We start from the raw sequence: 22369 nt of genomic DNA, 5'->3' as shown, positions 1-22369 counted from the left end.
TGAGGGTAGAAAGCATCTATTCTAGGGGTACAGTCAGTCACTAGGGTCATCTGGGAGGTCACCAGGATCAGTCTGGTCATCACACTATTATATGGGAACAGTCGGTTACTAGGGTCATCTGGGGGGGGGTTACCAGGATCAGTCTGGTCATCACACTATTCTAGGTGTACAGTCAGTCAGTAGTGTCATCTGGGGGGTCACCAGGATCAGTCTGGTCATCACACTATTCTAGGTGTACAGTCAGTCAGTAGTGTCATCTGGGGGGTCACCAGGATCAGTCTGGTCATCACACTATTCTAGGGGAACAGTCAGTCACTAGGGTCTTCTGGGAGGTCAAGAGGATCAGTCTGGTCATCACACTATTCTAGGGGTAGTCAGTCACTAGGGTCTTCTGGGGGGGGTCACGAGGATCAGTCTGATCACCACACTATTATAGGGGTACAGTCAGTCACTAGTGTCATCTAGGGGGGGGGTCACCAGGATCATCACACTATTATCACAGCAGAAGAGAAGACCCCGGGTCACCTATTCTGACCGTGTGGGGGGTCAGCATCTCATGGGCATGCTCAGGGGCACTCCTTCCTGTATACATAGGGCCAGGAAAGGATGACCGTAAATTCAGGAGTTAGTCCGGCGCAAAGAGGAACCGTCAGGATAAAAATCAATGGATTTATTGAATGCAACGCATTTCGCTGCGCAAGCGCAGCTCCATCATGCCTGCGAAACGCGTTGCATTCAATAAATCCATTGATTTTATCCTGCATCCTGACGGTTCCTCTCTGCGCCGGACTAACTCCTGAATTTACGGTCATCCTTTCCTGATTCTACTTTCATTAAGGAGGGCTGCAGTGGACCACCATACATTTATACATGCTTTACCTTGTTGTGTGTGGGCGCACAACCAACTTTGGTAAGCGGTTTGGGAATTACCTTCCCCCACTAACAAGATTTGCTGATCCCACACATGAGGCGCCTTCCTCTATCTATCTATATATACATACATAGGGGGCATTACATTCTATAGAGGTGCTAAAAGAGGCATGGTGGGCACCAGGTGTCACAATGAATTACAGCCTGTCAGCAAGGCCCCGTGGTCTCAGGGGAACATTAACAGAAGTAGGGCACAGACATCATGGGCAGAAGTGTGATGGGAACAGACTGACAGGACCGTGGGCACTGATGGAATGGCCCTGGTTAATTCCCAGAGAAGGTGAAGGTAATCGGCACAGGTAGAACCTGGAGCAATGTGGAGGGGAATATGAAGGGGCAGGCGACGGGCACAGGGGGACAGTGTGGGGGGCAGGCGACGGGCACAGGGGGACAGTGTGGAGGGCAGGCGACGAGCACAGGGGGACAGTGTGGGGGGCAGGTGATGGGCACAGGGGGACAGTGTAGGGGGCAGGTGATGGGCACAGGGGGACAGTGTAGGGGGCAGGTGATGGGCACAGGGGGACAGTGTAGGGGGCAGGTGATGGGCACAGGGGGACAGTGTAGGGTCACAGGGGGACAGGTGATGGGCACAGGGGGACAGTGTAGGGGCACAGGGGGGCAGGTGATGGGCACAGGGGGGCAGGTGATGGGCACAGGGGGACAGTGTAGGGGGCAGGTGAAGGGCACAGGGGGACAGGTGATGGGCACAGGGGGACAGGTGATGGGCACAGGGGGACAGGTGATGGGCACAGGGGGACAGGTGATGGGCACAGGGGGACAGGTGATGGGCACAGGGGGACAGTGTAGGGGGCAGGTGATGGGCACAGGGGGACAGTGTAGGGGGCAGGTGATGGGCACAGGGGGACAGGTGATGGGCACAGGGAGACAGTGTAGGGGGCAGGTGATGGGCACAGGGGGGACAGTGTAGGGGGCAGGTGATGGGCACAGGAGGACAGTGTAGGGGGCAGGTGATGGGCACAGGGGGACAGTGTAGGGGGCAGGTGATGGGCACAGGGGGACAGTGTAGGGGGCAGGTGATGGGCTAAGGAGGACAGTGTAGGGGGCAGGTGATGGGCACAGGAGGACAGTGTAGGGGGAGCTCCGGATCAGGGTGCAGGGGCTCCGCGGAGTGCACACACGGGGTCTCCGGGGCCCCTGTCGGGGGCTCTTACCCTGCATGCTGCTGACCGTGCTGTGCTGCTGCTGCTGTCCGGGGAGCCCGGGGCCCGCTCCACCGCCGCCTCCGCTGTTACTCGGATTGGAAGTCGCCATTGTTAATATATTAGATTCCAAATGAAGGCTGCAATGCAGCAACCCCCACTGAGCCGGCCCCCTCCCAGAATCCCTCACTCCGACGTCACGGACCCGCCCCCAGCGTGACGTCAGGCCCCTCCGCCCCACACTCGGCCTGAGGAGAGAGGAAGAGCCGAGACCAGACACCAGAGCTGCTGCAGAACCTCTCATGTACAGCTGTCAGTCATACACAGGACCAGAGCTGCTTCAGAACCTCCTATATAGAGCTGTCACACAGGACCAGAGCTGCTTCAGAGCCTCTTATGTACAGCTGTAAGTCATACACAGAACCAGAGCTGCTTCAAAACCGCTTATATAGAGCTGTCAGTCATTTACATGACCAGAGCTGCTTCAGAACCTCTCATGTACAGCTGTCAGTCATACACAGGACCAGAGCTGCTTCAGAACCTCTTATGTAGAACTGTCAGTCATACACAGGACCAGAGCTTCTTCAGAACCTCTTATATAGAGCTGTCAGTCATTTACATGACCAGAGCTGCTTCAGAACCTCTCATGTACAGCTATCAGTCATACATAGGACCAGAGCTGCTTCAGAACCTCCTATATAGAGCTGTCACACAGGACCAGAGCTGTTTCAGAGCCTCTTATGTACAGCTGTAAGTCATACACAGAACCAGAGCTGCTTCAGAACCGCTTATATAGAGCTGTCAGTCGTTTACATGACCAGAGCTGCTTCAGAACCTCTCATGTACAGCTGTCAGTCATACACAGGACCAGAGCTGCTTCAGAACCTCCTATATAGAGCTGTCACACAGGACCAGAGCTGCTTCAGAACCTCTCATGTACAGCTGTCAGTCATACACAGGACCAGAGCTGCTTCAGAACCGCTTATATAGAGCTGTCAGTCATTTACATGACCAGAGCTGCTTCAGAACCTCTCATGTACAGCTGTCAGTCATACACAGGACCAGAGCTGCTTCAGAACCTCTTATGTAGAACTGTCAGTCATACACAGGACCAGAGCTTCTTCAGAACCTCTTATATAGAGCTGTCAGTCATTTACATGACCAGAGCTGCTTCAGAACCTCTCATGTACAGCTATCAGTCATACATAGGACCAGAGCTGCTTCAGAACCTCCTATATAAAGCTGTCACACAGGACCAGAGCTGCTTCAGAGCCTCTCATGTACAGCTGTCAGTCATACACAGGACCAGAGCTGCTTCAGAACCTCTTATGTAGAACTGTCAGTCATACACAGGACCAGAGCTTCTTCAGAACCTCTTATATAGAGCTGTCAGTCATACACAGGACCAGAGCTGCTTCAGAACCTCCTATATAGAGCTGTCACACAGGACCAGAGCTGCTTCAGAGCCTCTCATGTACAGCTGTCAGTCATACACAGGACCAGAGCTGCTTCAGAACCTCTTATATAGCGCTGTCACACAGGACCAGAGCTGTTTCAGAGCCTCTCATGTACAGCTGTCAGTCATACACAGGACCAGAGCTGCTTCAGAACCTCCTATATAGAGCTGTCACACAGGACCAGAGCTGCTTCAGAACCTCTCATGTACAGCTGTCAGTCATACACAGGACCAGAGCTGCTTCAGAACCGCTTATATAGAGCTGTCAGTCATTTACATGACCAGAGCTCCTTCAGAACCTCTCATGTACAGCTGTCAGTCATACACAGGACCAGAGCTGCTTCAGAACCTCTTATGTAGAACTGTCAGTCATACACAGGACCAGAGCTTCTTCAGAACCTCTTATATAGAGCTGTCAGTCATTTACATGACCAGAGCTGCTTCAGAACCTCTCATGTACAGCTATCAGTCATACACCGGACCAGAGCTGCTTCAGAACCTCCTATATAGAGCTGTCACACAGGACCAGAGCTGCTTCAGAGCCTCTCATGTACAGCTGTCAGTCATACACAGGACCAGAGCTGCTTCAGAACCTCTTATGTAGAACTGTCAGTCATACACAGGACCAGAGCTTCTTCAGAACCTCTTATATAGAGCTGTCAGCCATACACAGGACCAGAGCTGTTTCAGAACCTCCTATATAGAGCTGTCACACAGGACCAGAGCTGCTTCAGAGCCTCTCATGTACAGCTGTCACGTCATACACAGGACCAGAGCTGCTTCAGAACCTCTTATGTAGAACTGTCAGTCATACACAGGACCAGAGCTTCTTCAGAACCTCTTATATAGAGCTGTCAGTCATACACAGGACCAGAGCTGTTTCAGAACCTCTCATGTACAGCTGTCAGTCATACACAGGACCAGAGCTGCTTCAGAACCTCTTATATAGCGCTGTCACACAGGACCAGAGCTGCTTCAGAGCCTCTCATGTACAGCTGTCAGTCATACACAGGACCAGAGCTGCTTCAGAACCTCTTATATAGCGCTGTCACACAGGACCAGAGCTGTTTCAGAGCCTCTCATGTACAGCTGTCAGTCATACACAGGACCAGAGCTGCTTCAGAACCTCTTATATAGCGCTGTCACACAGGACCAGAGCTGTTTCAGAGCCTCTCATGTACAGCTGTCAGTCATACACAAGACCAGAGCTGCTGCAGAACCTATTATATAGAGCCGTCAGTCATATACAGGACCAAAACTGTTTTAGAACCCATTATATACAGCTGTCAGTCATACACAGGGCCAGAGCTGCTGCAGAACCTCTTAGATAGAACTGTCAGTCATACACAGAACCAGACCTGCTCCCGAACCTCTTATATACAGTTGTCAGTCATACACAGAGCTGATTCAGAACCTCTTATATACAGCTATCAGTCATATACAGGACCAGAGCTGCTGCAGAACCTCTTATATACAGCTGTCAGTTATACACAGGACCAAAGCTGCTTCAGAACCTGTTATATAGAATTGTCAATCATACAGGACCAGAGCTGCTGCAGAACAACTTATATAGAGACTGCAGTCATATGCAGCAGAACCTCTTATATACAGCTACCAGTCATTCTCAGGACTAGAGCTGCTGGAGAATTTCTTATTTAGACCTGTCAGTCATATCCAGGACCAGAGCTGCTGCAGAATCTCTTATGTAGAGCTGTCAGTCATATACAGGACCAGAGATGCTGCATAAACTCTTATGTAGAGCTGTCAGTCATAAACAGGACCAGAGCTGCTGCAGAATCTCTTATGTAGAGCTGTCCGTGATTCACAAGACCAGAGCTGCTGCAGAATCTCTTATGTAGATTATATCAGACACCACAGCAGTACAGAGTATTACAGGAGAGAGAATAGAGATTATATCAGACACCACAGCAGTACAGAGTATTACAGGAGAGAGAATAGAGATTATATCAGATACCACAGCAGTACAGAGTATTACAGGAGAGAATAGTGATTATATCAGACACCACAGCAGTACAGAGTATTACAGGAGAGAATAGTGATTATATCAGACACCACAGCAGTACAGAGTATTACAGGAGAGAGAATAGTGATTATATCAGACTCCACAGCAGTACAGAGTATTACAGGAGAGAGAATAGTGATTATATCAGACTCCACAGCAGTACAGAGTATTACAGGAGAGAGAATAGTGATTATATCAGACTCCACAGCAGTACAGAGTATTACAGGAGAGAATAGTGATTATATCAGACACCACAGCAGTACAGAGTATTACAGGAGAGAGAATAGTGATTATATCAGACACCACAGCAGTACAGAGTATTATAGGAGAGAATAGAGATTATATCAGACACCACAGCAGTACAGAGTATTACAGGAGAGAATAGAGATTATATCAGACACCACAGCAGTACAGAGTATTACAGGAGAGAATAGTGATTATATCAGACACCACAGCAGTACAGAGTATTACAGGAGAGAGAATAGAGATTATATCAGACACCACAGCAGTACAGAGTATTACAGGAGAGAGAATAGTGATTATATCAGACACCACAGCAGTACAGAGTATTACAGGAGAGAATAGTGATTATATCAGACACCACAGCAGTACAGAGTATTACAGGAGAGAGAATAGTGATTATATCAGACACCACAGCAGTACAGAGTATTACAGGAGAGAATAGTGATTATATCAGACACCACAGCAGTACAGAGTATTACAGGAGAGAGAATAGTGATTATATCAGACTCCACAGCAGTACAGAGTATTACAGGAGAGAGAATAGTGATTATATCAGACACCACAGCAGTACAGAGTATTACAGGAGAGAGAATAGTGATTATATCAGACACCACAGCAGTACAGAGTATTACAGGAGAGAATAGTGATTATATCAGACACCACAGCAGTACAGAGTATTACAGGAGAGAATAGTGATTATATCAGACACCACAGCAGTACAGAGTATTACAGGAGAGAATAGTGATTATATCAGACACCACAGCAGTACAGAGTATTACAGGAGAGAGAATAGTGATTATATCAGACTCCACAGCAGTACAGAGTATTACAGGAGAGAATAGTGATTATATCAGACACCACAGCAGTACAGAGTATTACAGGAGAGAATAGTGATTATATCAGACACCACAGCAGTACAGAGTATTACAGGAGAGAATAGAGATTATATCAGACACCACAGCAGTACAGAGTATTACAGGAGAGAGAATAGTGATTATATCAGACACCACAGCAGTACAGAGTATTACAGGAGAGAGAATAGAGATTATATCAGACACCACAGCAGTACAGAGCATTACAGGAGAGGGAATAGTGATTATATCAGACTCCACAGCAGTACAGAGTATTACAGGAGAGAGAATAGTGATTATATCAGACACCACAGCAGTACAGAGTATTACAGGAGAGAGAATAGAGATTATATCAGACACCACAGCAGTACAGAGTATTACAGGAGAGAGAATAGAGATTATATCAGACACCACAGCAGTACAGAGTATTACAGGAGAGAATAGTGATTATATCAGACACCACAGCAGTACAGAGTATTACAGGAGAGAGAATAGAGATTATATCAGACACCACAGCAGTACAGAGTATTACAGGAGAGAATAGTGATTATATCAGACACCACAGCAGTACAGAGTATTACAGGAGAGAATAGAGATTATATCAGACACCACAGCAGTACAGAGTATTACAGGAGAGAGAATAGAGATTATATCAGACTCCACAGCAGTACAGAGTATTACAGGAGAGAGAATAGTGATTATATCAGACTCCACAGCAGTACAGAGTATTACAGGGGAGAATAGTGATTATATCAGACACCACAGCAGTACAGAGTATTACAGGAGAGAGAATAGAGATTATATCAGACACCACAGCAGTACAGAGTATTACAGGAGAGAATAGTGATTATATCAGACACCACAGCAGTACAGAGTATTACAGGAGAGAATAGTGATTATATCAGACACCACAGCAGTACAGAGTATTACAGGAGAGGGAATAGTGATTATATCAGACACCACAGCAGTACAGAGTATTACAGGAGAGAATAGTGATTATATCAGACACCACAGCAGTACAGAGTATTACAGGAGAGGGAATAGTGATTATATCAGACTCCACAGCAGTACAGAGTATTACAGGAGAGAATAGAGATTATATCAGACACCACAGCAGTACAGAGTATTACAGGAGAGAGAATAGAGATTATATCAGACTCCACAGCAGTACAGAGTATTACAGGAGAGAGAATAGAGATTATATCAGACACCACAGCAGTACAGAGTATTACAGGAGAGAGAATAGTGATTATATCAGACACCACAGCAGTACAGAGTATTACAGGAGAGAATAGAGATTATATCAGACTCCACAGCAGTACAGAGTATTACAGGAGAGAATAGTGATTATATCAGACTCCACAGCAGTACAGAGTATTACAGGAGAGAGAATAGTGATTATATCAGACACCACAGCAGTACAGAGCATTACAGGAGAGAATAGTGATTATATCAGACTCCACAGCAGTACAGAGTATTACAGGAGAGAATAGTGATTATATCAGACTCCACAGCAGTACAGAGTATTACAGGAGAGAGAATAGTGATTATATCAGACACCACAGCAGTACAGAGCATTACAGGAGAGAATAGTGATTATATCAGACACCACAGCAGTACAGAGTATTACAGGAGAGAATAGTGATTATATCAGACTCCACAGCAGTACAGAGTATTACAGGAGAGAATAGTGATTATATCAGACTCCACAGCAGTACAGAGTATTACAGGAGAGAATAGTGATTATATCAGACACCACAGCAGTACAGAGTATTACAGGAGAGAGAATAGTGATTATATCAGACACCACAGCAGTACAGAGTATTACAGGAGAGAGAATAGTGATTATATCAGACTCCACAGAAGTACAGAGTATTACAGGAGAGAGAATAGTGATTATATCAGACACCACAGCAGTACAGAGTATTACAGGAGAGAATAGTGATTATATCAGACACCACAGCAGTACAGAGTATTACAGGAGAGAGAATAGAGATTATATCAGACACCACAGCAGTACAGAGTATTACAGGAGAGAGAATAGTGATTATATCAGACTCCACAGCAGTACAGAGTATTACAGGAGAGAGAATAGTGATTATATCAGACTCCACAGCAGTACAGAGTATTACAGGAGAGAGAATAGTGATTATATCAGACACCACAGCAGTACAGAGTATTACAGAAGAGAGAATAGTGATTATATCAGACACCACAGCAGTACAGAGTATTACAGGAGAGAGAATAGAGATTATATCAGACACCACAGCAGTACAGAGTATTACAGGAGAGAGAATAGTGATTATATCAGACACCACAGCAGTACAGAGTATTACAGGAGAGAGAATAGTGATTATATCAGACACCACAGCAGTACAGAGTATTACAGGAGAGAATAGTGATTATATCAGACACCACAGCAGTACAGAGTATTATAGGAGAGAATAGAGATTATATCAGACACCACAGCAGTACAGAGTATTACAGGAGAGAATAGAGATTATATGAGACACCACAGCAGTACAGAGTATTACAGGAGAGAATAGAGATTATATCAGACACCACAGCAGTACAGAGTATTACAGGAGAGAATAGAGATTATATCAGACACCACAGCAGTACAGAGTATTACAGGAGAGAATAGAGATTATATCAGACTCCACAGCAGTACAGAGTATTACAGGAGAGAGAATAGTGATTATATCAGACACCACAGCAGTACAGAGTATTACAGGAGAGAATAGAGATTATATCAGACTCCACAGCAGTACAGAGTATTACAGGAGAGAATAGTGATTATATCAGACTCCACAGCAGTACAGAGTATTACAGGAGAGAATAGTGATTATATCAGACTCCACAGCAGTACAGAGTATTACAGGAGAGAGAATAGTGATTATATCAGACTCCACAGAAGTACAGAGTATTACAGGAGAGAGAATAGTGATTATATCAGACACCACAGCAGTACAGAGTATTACAGGAGAGAATAGTGATTATATCAGACACCACAGCAGTACAGAGTATTACAGGAGAGAGAATAGAGATTATATCAGACACCACAGCAGTACAGAGTATTACAGGAGAGAGAATAGTGATTATATCAGACTCCACAGCAGTACAGAGTATTACAGGAGAGAGAATAGTGATTATATCAGACTCCACAGCAGTACAGAGTATTACAGGAGAGAGAATAGTGATTATATCAGACACCACAGCAGTACAGAGTATTACAGAAGAGAGAATAGTGATTATATCAGACACCACAGCAGTACAGAGTATTACAGGAGAGAGAATAGAGATTATATCAGACACCACAGCAGTACAGAGTATTACAGGAGAGAGAATAGTGATTATATCAGACACCACAGCAGTACAGAGTATTACAGGAGAGAGAATAGTGATTATATCAGACACCACAGCAGTACAGAGTATTACAGGAGAGAATAGTGATTATATCAGACACCACAGCAGTACAGAGTATTATAGGAGAGAATAGAGATTATATCAGACACCACAGCAGTACAGAGTATTACAGGAGAGAATAGAGATTATATGAGACACCACAGCAGTACAGAGTATTACAGGAGAGAATAGAGATTATATCAGACACCACAGCAGTACAGAGTATTACAGGAGAGAATAGAGATTATATCAGACTCCACAGCAGTACAGAGTATTACAGGAGAGAGAATAGTGATTATATCAGACACCACAGCAGTACAGAGTATTACAGGAGAGAATAGTGATTATATCAGACACCACAGCAGTACAGAGTATTACAGGAGAGAGAATAGAGATTATATCAGACTCCACAGCAGTACAGAGTATTACAGGAGAGAGAATAGTGATTATATCAGACACCACAGCAGTACAGAGTATTACAGGAGAGAATAGTGATTATATTAGACACCACAGCAGTACAGAGTATTACAGGAGAGGGAATAGTGATTATATCAGACACCACAGCAGTACAGAGTATTACAGGAGAGAGAATAGAGATTATATCAGACTCCACAGCAGTACAGAGTATTACAGGAGAGAATAGAGATTATATCAGACACCACAGCAGTACAGAGTATTACAGGAGAGAATAGTGATTATATCAGACTCCACAGCAGTACAGAGTATTACAGGAGAGAGAATAGTGATTATATCAGACACCACAGCAGTACAGAGTATTACAGGAGAGTATAGTGATTATATCAGACTCCACAGCAGTACAGAGTATTACAGGAGAGAGAATAGAGATTATATCAGACTCCACAGCAGTACAGAGTATTACAGGAGAGAAAATAGTGATTATATCAGACACCACAGCAGTACAGAGTATTACAGGAGAGAATAGTGATTATATCAGACACCACAGCAGTACAGAGTATTACAGGAGAGAGAATAGAGATTATATCAGACTCCACAGCAGTACAGAGTATTACAGGAGAGAGAATAGTGATTATATCAGACACCACAGCAGTACAGAGTATTACAGGAGAGAGAATAGTGATTATATCAGACACCACAGCAGTACAGAGTATTACAGGAGAGGGAATAGTGATTATATCAGACACCACAGCAGTACAGAGTATTACAGGAGAGAGAATAGTGATTATATCAGACACCACAGCAGTACAGAGTATTACAGGAGAGAGAATAGTGATTATATCAGACACCACAGCAGTACAGAGTATTACAGGAGAGAGAATAGTGATTATATCAGACACCACAGCAGTACAGAGTATTACAGGAGAGAATAGTGATTATATCAGACACCACAGCAGTACAGAGTATTACAGGAGAGTATAGTGATTATATCAGACACCACAGCAGTACAGAGTATTACAGGAGAGAATAGTGATTATATCAGACACCACAGCAGTACAGAGTATTACAGGAGAGAATAGTGATTATATCAGACACCACAGCAGTACAGAGTATTACAGGAGAGAGAATAGTGATTATATCAGACACCACAGCAGTACAGAGTATTACAGGAGAGAATAGTGATTATATCAGACACCACAGCAGTACAGAGTATTACAGGAGAGAGAATAGTGATTATATCAGACACCACAGCAGTACAGAGTATTACAGGAGAGAATAGAGATTATATCAGACTCCACAGCAGTACAGAGTATTACAGGAGAGAATAGTGATTATATCAGACACCACAGCAGTACAGAGTATTACAGGAGAGAATAGTGATTATATCAGACACCACAGCAGTACAGAGTATTACAGGAGAGAGAATAGTGATTATATCAGACACCACAGCAGTACAGAGTATTACAGGAGAGAATAGTGATTATATCAGACACCACAGCAGTACAGAGTATTACAGGAGAGAGAATAGTGATTATATCAGACACCACAGCAGTACAGAGTATTACAGGAGAGAGAATAGAGATTATATCAGACACCACAGCAGTACAGAGTATTACAGGAGAGAGAATAGAGATTATATCAGACACCACAGCAGTACAGAGTATTACAGGAGAGAATAGTGATTATATCAGACACCACAGCAGTACAGAGTATTACAGGAGAGAGAATAGAGATTATATCAGACACCACAGCAGTACAGAGTATTACAGGAGAGAATAGTGATTATATCAGACACCACAGCAGTACAGAGTATTACAGGAGAGAATAGAGATTATATCAGACACCACAGCAGTACAGAGTATTACAGGAGAGAGAATAGAGATTATATCAGACTCCACAGCAGTACAGAGTATTACAGGAGAGAGAATAGTGATTATATCAGACTCCACAGCAGTACAGAGTATTACAGGGGAGAATAGTGATTATATCAGACACCACAGCAGTACAGAGTATTACAGGAGAGAGAATAGAGATTATATCAGACACCACAGCAGTACAGAGTATTACAGGAGAGAATAGTGATTATATCAGACACCACAGCAGTACAGAGTATTACAGGAGAGAATAGTGATTATATCAGACACCACAGCAGTACAGAGTATTACAGGAGAGGGAATAGTGATTATATCAGACACCACAGCAGTACAGAGTATTACAGGAGAGAATAGTGATTATATCAGACACCACAGCAGTACAGAGTATTACAGGAGAGGGAATAGTGATTATATCAGACTCCACAGCAGTACAGAGTATTACAGGAGAGAATAGAGATTATATCAGACACCACAGCAGTACAGAGTATTACAGGAGAGAGAATAGAGATTATATCAGACTCCACAGCAGTACAGAGTATTACAGGAGAGAGAATAGAGATTATATCAGACACCACAGCAGTACAGAGTATTACAGGAGAGAGAATAGTGATTATATCAGACACCACAGCAGTACAGAGTATTACAGGAGAGAATAGAGATTATATCAGACTCCACAGCAGTACAGAGTATTACAGGAGAGAATAGTGATTATATCAGACTCCACAGCAGTACAGAGTATTACAGGAGAGAGAATAGTGATTATATCAGACACCACAGCAGTACAGAGCATTACAGGAGAGAATAGTGATTATATCAGACTCCACAGCAGTACAGAGTATTACAGGAGAGAATAGTGATTATATCAGACTCCACAGCAGTACAGAGTATTACAGGAGAGAGAATAGTGATTATATCAGACACCACAGCAGTACAGAGCATTACAGGAGAGAATAGAGATTATATCAGACTCCACAGCAGTACAGAGTATTACAGGAGAGAATAGTGATTATATCAGACTCCACAGCAGTACAGAGTATTACAGGAGAGAGAATAGTGATTATATCAGACACCACAGCAGTACAGAGCATTACAGGAGAGAATAGTGATTATATCAGACACCACAGCAGTACAGAGTATTACAGGAGAGAATAGTGATTATATCAGACACCACAGCAGTACAGAGTATTACAGGAGAGAATAGTGATTATATCAGACTCCACAGCAGTACAGAGTATTACAGGAGAGAATAGTGATTATATCAGACTCCACAGCAGTACAGAGTATTACAGGAGAGAATAGAGATTATATCAGACTCCACAGCAGTACAGAGTATTACAGGAGAGAATAGTGATTATATCAGACTCCACAGCAGTACAGAGTATTACAGGAGAGAATAGTGATTATATCAGACTCCACAGCAGTACAGAGTATTACAGGAGAGAGAATAGTGATTATATCAGACTCCACAGAAGTACAGAGTATTACAGGAGAGAGAATAGTGATTATATCAGACACCACAGCAGTACAGAGTATTACAGGAGAGAATAGTGATTATATCAGACACCACAGCAGTACAGAGTATTACAGGAGAGAGAATAGAGATTATATCAGACACCACAGCAGTACAGAGTATTACAGGAGAGAGAATAGTGATTATATCAGACTCCACAGCAGTACAGAGTATTACAGGAGAGAGAATAGTGATTATATCAGACTCCACAGCAGTACAGAGTATTACAGGAGAGAGAATAGTGATTATATCAGACACCACAGCAGTACAGAGTATTACAGAAGAGAGAATAGTGATTATATCAGACACCACAGCAGTACAGAGTATTACAGGAGAGAGAATAGAGATTATATCAGACACCACAGCAGTACAGAGTATTACAGGAGAGAGAATAGTGATTATATCAGACACCACAGCAGTACAGAGTATTACAGGAGAGAGAATAGTGATTATATCAGACACCACAGCAGTACAGAGTATTACAGGAGAGAATAGTGATTATATCAGACACCACAGCAGTACAGAGTATTATAGGAGAGAATAGAGATTATATCAGACACCACAGCAGTACAGAGTATTACAGGAGAGAATAGAGATTATATGAGACACCACAGCAGTACAGAGTATTACAGGAGAGAATAGAGATTATATCAGACACCACAGCAGTACAGAGTATTACAGGAGAGAATAGAGATTATATCAGACACCACAGCAGTACAGAGTATTACAGGAGAGAATAGAGATTATATCAGACTCCACAGCAGTACAGAGTATTACAGGAGAGAGAATAGTGATTATATCAGACACCACAGCAGTACAGAGTATTACAGGAGAGAATAGTGATTATATCAGACACCACAGCAGTACAGAGTATTACAGGAGAGAGAATAGAGATTATATCAGACTCCACAGCAGTACAGAGTATTACAGGAGAGAGAATAGTGATTATATCAGACACCACAGCAGTACAGAGTATTACAGGAGAGAATAGTGATTATATTAGACACCACAGCAGTACAGAGTATTACAGGAGAGGGAATAGTGATTATATCAGACACCACAGCAGTACAGAGTATTACAGGAGAGAGAATAGAGATTATATCAGACTCCACAGCAGTACAGAGTATTACAGGAGAGAATAGAGATTATATCAGACACCACAGCAGTACAGAGTATTACAGGAGAGAATAGTGATTATATCAGACTCCACAGCAGTACAGAGTATTACAGGAGAGAGAATAGTGATTATATCAGACACCACAGCAGTACAGAGTATTACAGGAGAGTATAGTGATTATATCAGACTCCACAGCAGTACAGAGTATTACAGGAGAGAGAATAGAGATTATATCAGACTCCACAGCAGTACAGAGTATTACAGGAGAGAAAATAGTGATTATATCAGACACCACAGCAGTACAGAGTATTACAGGAGAGAATAGTGATTATATCAGACACCACAGCAGTACAGAGTATTACAGGAGAGAGAATAGAGATTATATCAGACTCCACAGCAGTACAGAGTATTACAGGAGAGAGAATAGTGATTATATCAGACACCACAGCAGTACAGAGTATTACAGGAGAGAATAGTGATTATATCAGACACCACAGCAGTACAGAGTATTACAGGAGAGAGAATAGAGATTATATCAGACTCCACAGCAGTACAGAGTATTACAGGAGAGAATAGTGATTATATCAGACTCCACAGCAGTACAGAGTATTACAGGAGAGAATAGTGATTATATCAGACACCACAGCAGTACAGAGTATTACAGGAGAGAATAGTGATTATATCAGACTCCACAGCAGTACAGAGTATTACAGGAGAGAGAATAGAGATTATATCAGACACCACAGCAGTACAGAGTATTACAGGAGAGAGAATAGAGATTATATCAGACACCACAGCAGTACAGAGTATTACAGGAGAGAATAGTGATTATATCAGACACCACAGCAGTACAGAGTATTACAGGAGAGAGAATAGAGATTATATCAGACTCCACAGCAGTACAGAGTATTACAGGAGAGAGAATAGTGATTATATCAGACACCACAGCAGTACAGAGTATTACAGGAGAGAGAATAGTGATTATATCAGACACCACAGCAGTACAGAGTATTACAGGAGAGAGAATAGTGATTATATCAGACACCACAGCAGTACAGAGTATTACAGGAGAGGGAATAGTGATTATATCAGACACCACAGCAGTACAGAGTATTACAGGAGAGAGAATAGTGATTATATCAGACACCACAGCAGTACAGAGTATTACAGGAGAGAGAATAGTGATTATATCAGACACCACAGCAGTACAGAGTATTACAGGAGAGAGAATAGTGATTATATCAGACACCACAGCAGTACAGAGTATTACAGGAGAGAATAGTGATTATATCAGACACCACAGCAGTACAGAGTATTACAGGAGAGTATAGTGATTATATCAGACTCCACAGAAGTACAGAGTATTACAGGAGAGAATAGTGATTATATCAGACACCACAGCAGTACAGAGTATTACAGGAGAGAATAGTGATTATATCAGACACCACAGCAGTACAGAGTATTACAGGAGAGAGAATAGTGATTATATCAGACACCACAGCAGTACAGAGTATTACAGGAGAGAATAGTGATTATATCAGACACCACAGCAGTACAGAGTATTACAGGAGAGAGAATAGTGATTATATCAGACACCACAGCAGTACAGAGTATTACAGGAGAGAATAGAGATTATATCAGACTCCACAGCAGTACAGAGTATTACAGGAGAGAATAGTGATTATATCAGACACCACAGCAGTACAGAGTATTACAGGAGAGAATAGTGATTATATCAGACACCACAGCAGTACAGAGTATTACAGGAGAGAGAATAGTGATTATATCAGACACCACAGCAGTACAGAGTATTACAGGAGAGAATAGTGATTATATCAGACACCACAGCAGTACAGAGTATTACAGGAGAGAGAATAGTGATTATATCAGACACCACAGCAGTACAGAGTATTACAGGAGAGAGAATAGTGATTATATCAGACACCACAGCAGTACAGAGTATTACAGGAGAGAATAGAGATTATATCAGACTCCACAGCAGTACAGAGTATTACAGGAGAGAATAGTGATTATATCAGACACCACAGCAGTACAGAGTATTACAGGAGAGAATAGTGATTATATCAGACACCACAGCAGTACAGAGTATTACAGGAGAGAATAGTGATTATATCAGACACCTCAGCAGTACAGAGTATTACAGGAGAGAGAATAGTGATTATATCAGACACCACAGCAGTACAGAGTATTACAGGAGAGAATAGTGATTATATCAGACACCACAGCAGTACAGAGTATTACAGGAGAGAGAATAGAGATTATATCAGACACCACAGCAGTACAGAGTATTACAGGAGAGAATAGTGATTATATCAGACACCACAGCAGTACAGAGTATTACAGGAGAGAGAATAGTGATTATATCAGACACCACAGCAGTACAGAGTATTACAGGAGAGAGAATAGTGATTATATCAGACACCACAGCAGTACAGAGTATTACAGGAGAGAATAGTGATTATATCAGACACCACAGCAGTACAGAGTATTACAGGAGAGAGAATAGTGATTATATCAGACACCACAGCAGTACAGAGTATTACAGGAGAGAGAATAGTGATTATATCAGACACCACAGCAGTACAGAGTATTACAGGAGAGTATAGTGATTATATCAGACACCACAGCAGTACAGAGTATTACAGGAGAGAATAGTGATTATATCAGACACCACAGCAGTACAGAGTATTACAGGAGAGTATAGTGATTATATCAGACACCACAGCAGTACAGAGTATTACAGGAGAGAGAATAGAGATTATATCAGACACCACAGCAGTACAGAGTATTACAGGAGAGGGAATAGTGATTATATCAAACACCACAGCAGTACAGAGTATTACAGGAGAGAATAGTGATTATATCAGACACCACAGCAGTACAGAGTATTACAGGAGAGAATAGTGATTATATCAGACACCACAGCAGTACAGAGCATTACAGGAGAGAGAATAGAGATTATATCAGACACCACAGCAGTACAGAGTATTACAGGAGAGAGAATAGTGATTATATCAAACACCACAGCAGTACAGAGTATTACAAGAGAGAGAATAGTGATTATATCAGACTCCACAGCAGTACAGAGTATTACAGGAGAGAATAGAGATTATATCAGACACCACAGCAGTACAGAGTATTACAGGAGAGTGTAGTGATTATATCAGACTCCACAGCAGTACAGAGTATTACAGGAGAGAGAATAGTGATTATATCAGACTCCACAGCAGTACAGAGTATTACAGGAGAGAGAATAGTGATTATATCAGACTCCACAGCAGTACAGAGTATTACAGGAGAGAATAGTGATTATATCAGACTCCACAGCAGTACAGAGTATTACAGGAGAGAGAATAGTGATTATATCAGACACCACAGCAGTACAGAGTATTACAGGAGAGAGAATAGTGATTATATCAGACACCACAGCAGTACAGAGTATTACAGGAGAGAGAATAGTGATTATATCAGACACCACAGCAGTACAGAGTATTACAGGAGAGAATAGTGATTATATCAGACACCACAGCAGTACAGAGTATTACAGGAGAGAATAGTGATTATATCAGACACCACAGCAGTACAGAGTATTACAGGAGAGCAGTGAGAGGAAAGATTTTGTGTTCTTCTTGTAAAGTCACTAAGATTATTATCGGACTCTCCTGACATCTACTGGTAGGGAAGCAAACTACACCACAGCTGAAGACGCCGCTTATCACAGCTAATCAAGGAACAAAGGGTGAGATTCATCATAACCTGTGTAGAGGAAGAGCGGTGCAGTTGCCCATAACAACCAATCAGATTGTTTCTTTCTGTATTCACAGGCCTCTTTAAAAATTAAACAAGCAATCTGATTGGTTGTTATGGGCAACAGCAATGCTCTTCCTATACACAGGTTTTGATAAATCTGTCCCAAATTATACACAGGAGCTGACTGTATATATGCAGGGTATATACCTGTATGCAGTGAACTCCCCCTAGTGGCAGCGGTGGGGGCCTCAATCACTAGAAGAAGCAGTTCAGTGCCAGGCCCGCCACATCACATGACATAAAATATATGGGGGTCCTGGAGCCTCCCCTGAGTGTTGAGGTTACAGATGGAGTCAACATTTTATTTCATATATTGATTAAATATTTCTCATAAAGAAGAACTTTCAAAAAAATAGGAAAATGCCCCCATGTGACTGATCGTCCGTATTACAGGGAAGTCATGGAAAGTATATCCTAGAGGAAAAGGGAATTATTCCATATAATGATAACAAAGGACTTAATATTCTCTGCTTCTTATCAACTATCTAATCTATGCTGGGAAATATATAACTGCTATAATACTGCTCCTCTATACAAGAATATAACTACTATAATACTGCCTCCTATACACAAGAATATAACTGCTATAATACTGCTCCTCTATACAAGAATATAACTACTATAATACTGCTCCTATATACAAGAATATAACTACTATAATACTGCTCCTATATACAAGAATATAACTACTATAATACTGCCTCTTATATACAAGTATATAACTACTATAATACTGCCTCTTATATACAAGTATATAACTACTATAATACTGCTCCTATATACAAGAATATAACTACTATAATACTTCTCCTATATACAAGAATATAACTACTATAATACTGCCTCCTATATAAAAGAATATAACTACTATAATACTGCTCCTATATACAAGAATATAACTACTATAATACTGCCTCTTATATACAAGTATATAACTACTATAATACTGCCTCTTATATACAAGTATATAACTACTATAATACTGCTCCTATATACAAGAATATAACTACTATAATACTTCTCCTATATACAAGAATATAACTACTATAATACTGCCTCCTATATAAAAGAATATAACTACTATAATACTGCTCCTATATACAAGAATATAACTACTATAATACTGCCTCTTATATACAAGTATATAACTACTATAATACTGCCTCTTATATACAAGTATATAACTACTATAATACTGCTCCTATATACAAGAATATAACTACTATAATACTTCTCCTATATACAAGAATATAACTACTATAATACTGCCTCCTATATAAAAGAATATAACTACTATAATACTGCTCCTCTATACAAGAATATAACTACTATAATACTGCTCCTATATACAAGAATATAACTACTATAATACTGCCTCTTATATACAAGTATATAACTACTATAATACTGCCTCTTATATACAAGTATATAACTACTATAATACTGCTCCTATATACAAGAATATAACTACTATAATACTTCTCCTATATACAAGAATATAACTACTATAATACTGCCTCCTATATAAAAGAATATAACTACTATAATACTGCTCCTCTATACAAGAATATAACTACTATAATACTGCTCCTCTATACAAGAATATAACTACTATAATACTGCTCCTATATACAATATAACTACTATAATACCGGCTCCTATATACAAGAATATAACTACTATAATACTGCTCCTATATACAAGAATATAACTACTATTATACTGCCTCCTATATACAAGAATATAACTACTATAATACCGCCTCCTATATACAAGAATATAACTACTATAATACTGCTCCTATATACAAGAATATAACTACTATTATACTGCCTCCTATATACAAGAATATAACTACTATAATACTGCTCCTATATACAAGAATATAACTACTATAATACTGCCTCTTATATACAAGTATATAACTACTATAATACTGCCTCTTATATACAAGTATATAACTACTATAATACTGCTCCTATATACAAGAATATAACTACTATAATACTTCTCCTATATACAAGAATATAACTACTATAATACTGCCTCCTATATAAAAGAATATAACTACTATAATACTGCTCCTATATACAAGAATATAACTACTATAATACTGCCTCTTATATACAAGTATATAACTACTATAATACTGCCTCTTATATACAAGTATATAACTACTATAATACTGCTCCTATATACAAGAATATAACTACTATAATACTTCTCCTATATACAAGAATATAACTACTATAATACTGCCTCCTATATAAAAGAATATAACTACTATAATACTGCTCCTCTATACAAGAATATAACTACTATAATACTGCCTCTTATATACAAGTATATAACTACTATAATACTGCTCCTATATACAAGAATATAACTACTATAATACTTCTCCTATATACAAGAATATAACTACTATAATACTGCCTCCTATATAAAAGAATATAACTACTATAATACTGCTCCTCTATACAAGAATATAACTACTATAATACTGCTCCTCTATACAAGAATATAACTACTATAATACTGCTCCTATATACAATATAACTACTATAATACCGGCTCCTATATACAAGAATATAACTACTATAATACTGCTCCTATATACAAGAATATAACTACTATTATACTGCCTCCTATATACAAGAATATAACTACTATAATACCGCCTCCTATATACAAGAATATAACTCCTATAATACTGCTCCTATATACAAGTATATAACTCCTATAATACTGCTCCTATATACAAGAATATAACTACTATAATACTGCTCCTATATACAAGAATATAACTACGATAATACTGCTCCTATATACAACTACTATAATACTGCTTAATACTATGTACAGGAATATAACTTCTTATGGACATTTATGACACTTTATACCAATACTAAAATAAACCACTTACTATATGTTTTATGTGAAAATAGATCATATATCTGACAGTATATATTACACGGTGTATATGTTACATGTATGAGCTGTAGACATATATTACATAGATCTAAAATCCGTCCATCTGTCCTGGTCAGTAGATTCCTCCCTCCTCCACTAGGGGGCCCTGTAGAGCAGTGTTCTGTCAGGGATGAGGCCTCGGCCTCTCAGGACCATCTTGTCTTCACAAATATACATGGTGCCAAACGCCTGACTCTCGGGAGGAGTTTCGATGATGCCATTAAAGGTTAGGTGGTGGATCCCGCACTGGTCCTGAAAGTAGCCGCCATCATGATCATGGCCAGAGAAGTAAGCCACAACACAAGGATGGGACTGAAGAACCGCTAGGACCTCCGCATAGTTCCAGGTTAGACATATAGGATCTGTGGAGGCGGGATGGACGGGGAGATGACCTGTGAGGGACAAGACATATATATTACCTATGGACATTATAACAGCAGAATGAGAAGTTAAATAAGACGCCTCCAGATGGCGACACGTTCAGTAACGCAATACCCTCTGGAGGAGTCAGACATGACATCAGCTACTGGGCCGGTACCAGCTCTGACACCTGTAAATCTTATCCCAGGTAACCAGGTG

General features: G+C 41.0%; 3 protein-coding genes across 8 annotated transcripts in view; 1 reads left to right on the top strand and 2 right to left on the bottom strand.

The window, feature by feature from the left end:
- The window catches only part of MAP2K4 (mitogen-activated protein kinase kinase 4), a 31127-nt gene extending 28860 nt beyond the window's left edge, over positions 1-2267 (bottom strand). For both annotated transcript variants that reach the window (XM_056549489.1, XM_056549490.1), the window contains exon 1: positions 2103-2267. In XM_056549489.1, coding sequence (XP_056405464.1) covers positions 2103-2202 — 100 coding nt within the window. In that variant the 5' untranslated portion in view covers positions 2203-2267. The remainder of the gene's footprint in view (positions 1-2102) is intronic.
- The window catches only part of TMEM220 (transmembrane protein 220), a 108687-nt gene that overhangs the window by 31164 nt on the left and 55154 nt on the right, over positions 1-22369 (top strand). The window lies entirely within an intron of this gene.
- Positions 1-22369, bottom strand: part of ADPRM (ADP-ribose/CDP-alcohol diphosphatase, manganese dependent) — a 62717-nt gene that overhangs the window by 5631 nt on the left and 34717 nt on the right. For 4 of the 5 annotated variants that reach the window (XM_056549505.1, XM_056549501.1, XM_056549503.1 and 1 more), the window contains exons 4-5: positions 21744-22182; positions 19179-19231 (exon numbers count right to left, since the gene is read on the bottom strand). In XM_056549505.1, coding sequence (XP_056405480.1) covers positions 21887-22182 — 296 coding nt within the window. In that variant the 3' untranslated portion in view covers positions 19179-19231; positions 21744-21886. Of the gene's footprint in view, positions 1-19178; positions 19232-21743; positions 22183-22369 lie in introns of those variants that run through there. The other variant, XM_056549502.1, reaches the window with a different exon arrangement.

The sequence above is a fragment of the Hyla sarda genome, chromosome 13, assembly GCF_029499605.1.
Source record: "Hyla sarda isolate aHylSar1 chromosome 13, aHylSar1.hap1, whole genome shotgun sequence".
NCBI classification, from domain to species: domain Eukaryota; kingdom Metazoa; phylum Chordata; class Amphibia; order Anura; family Hylidae; genus Hyla; species Hyla sarda.
Note: the sequence above shows the minus strand (reverse complement) of the source record. Positions and strands in the feature narration are given on the sequence as shown.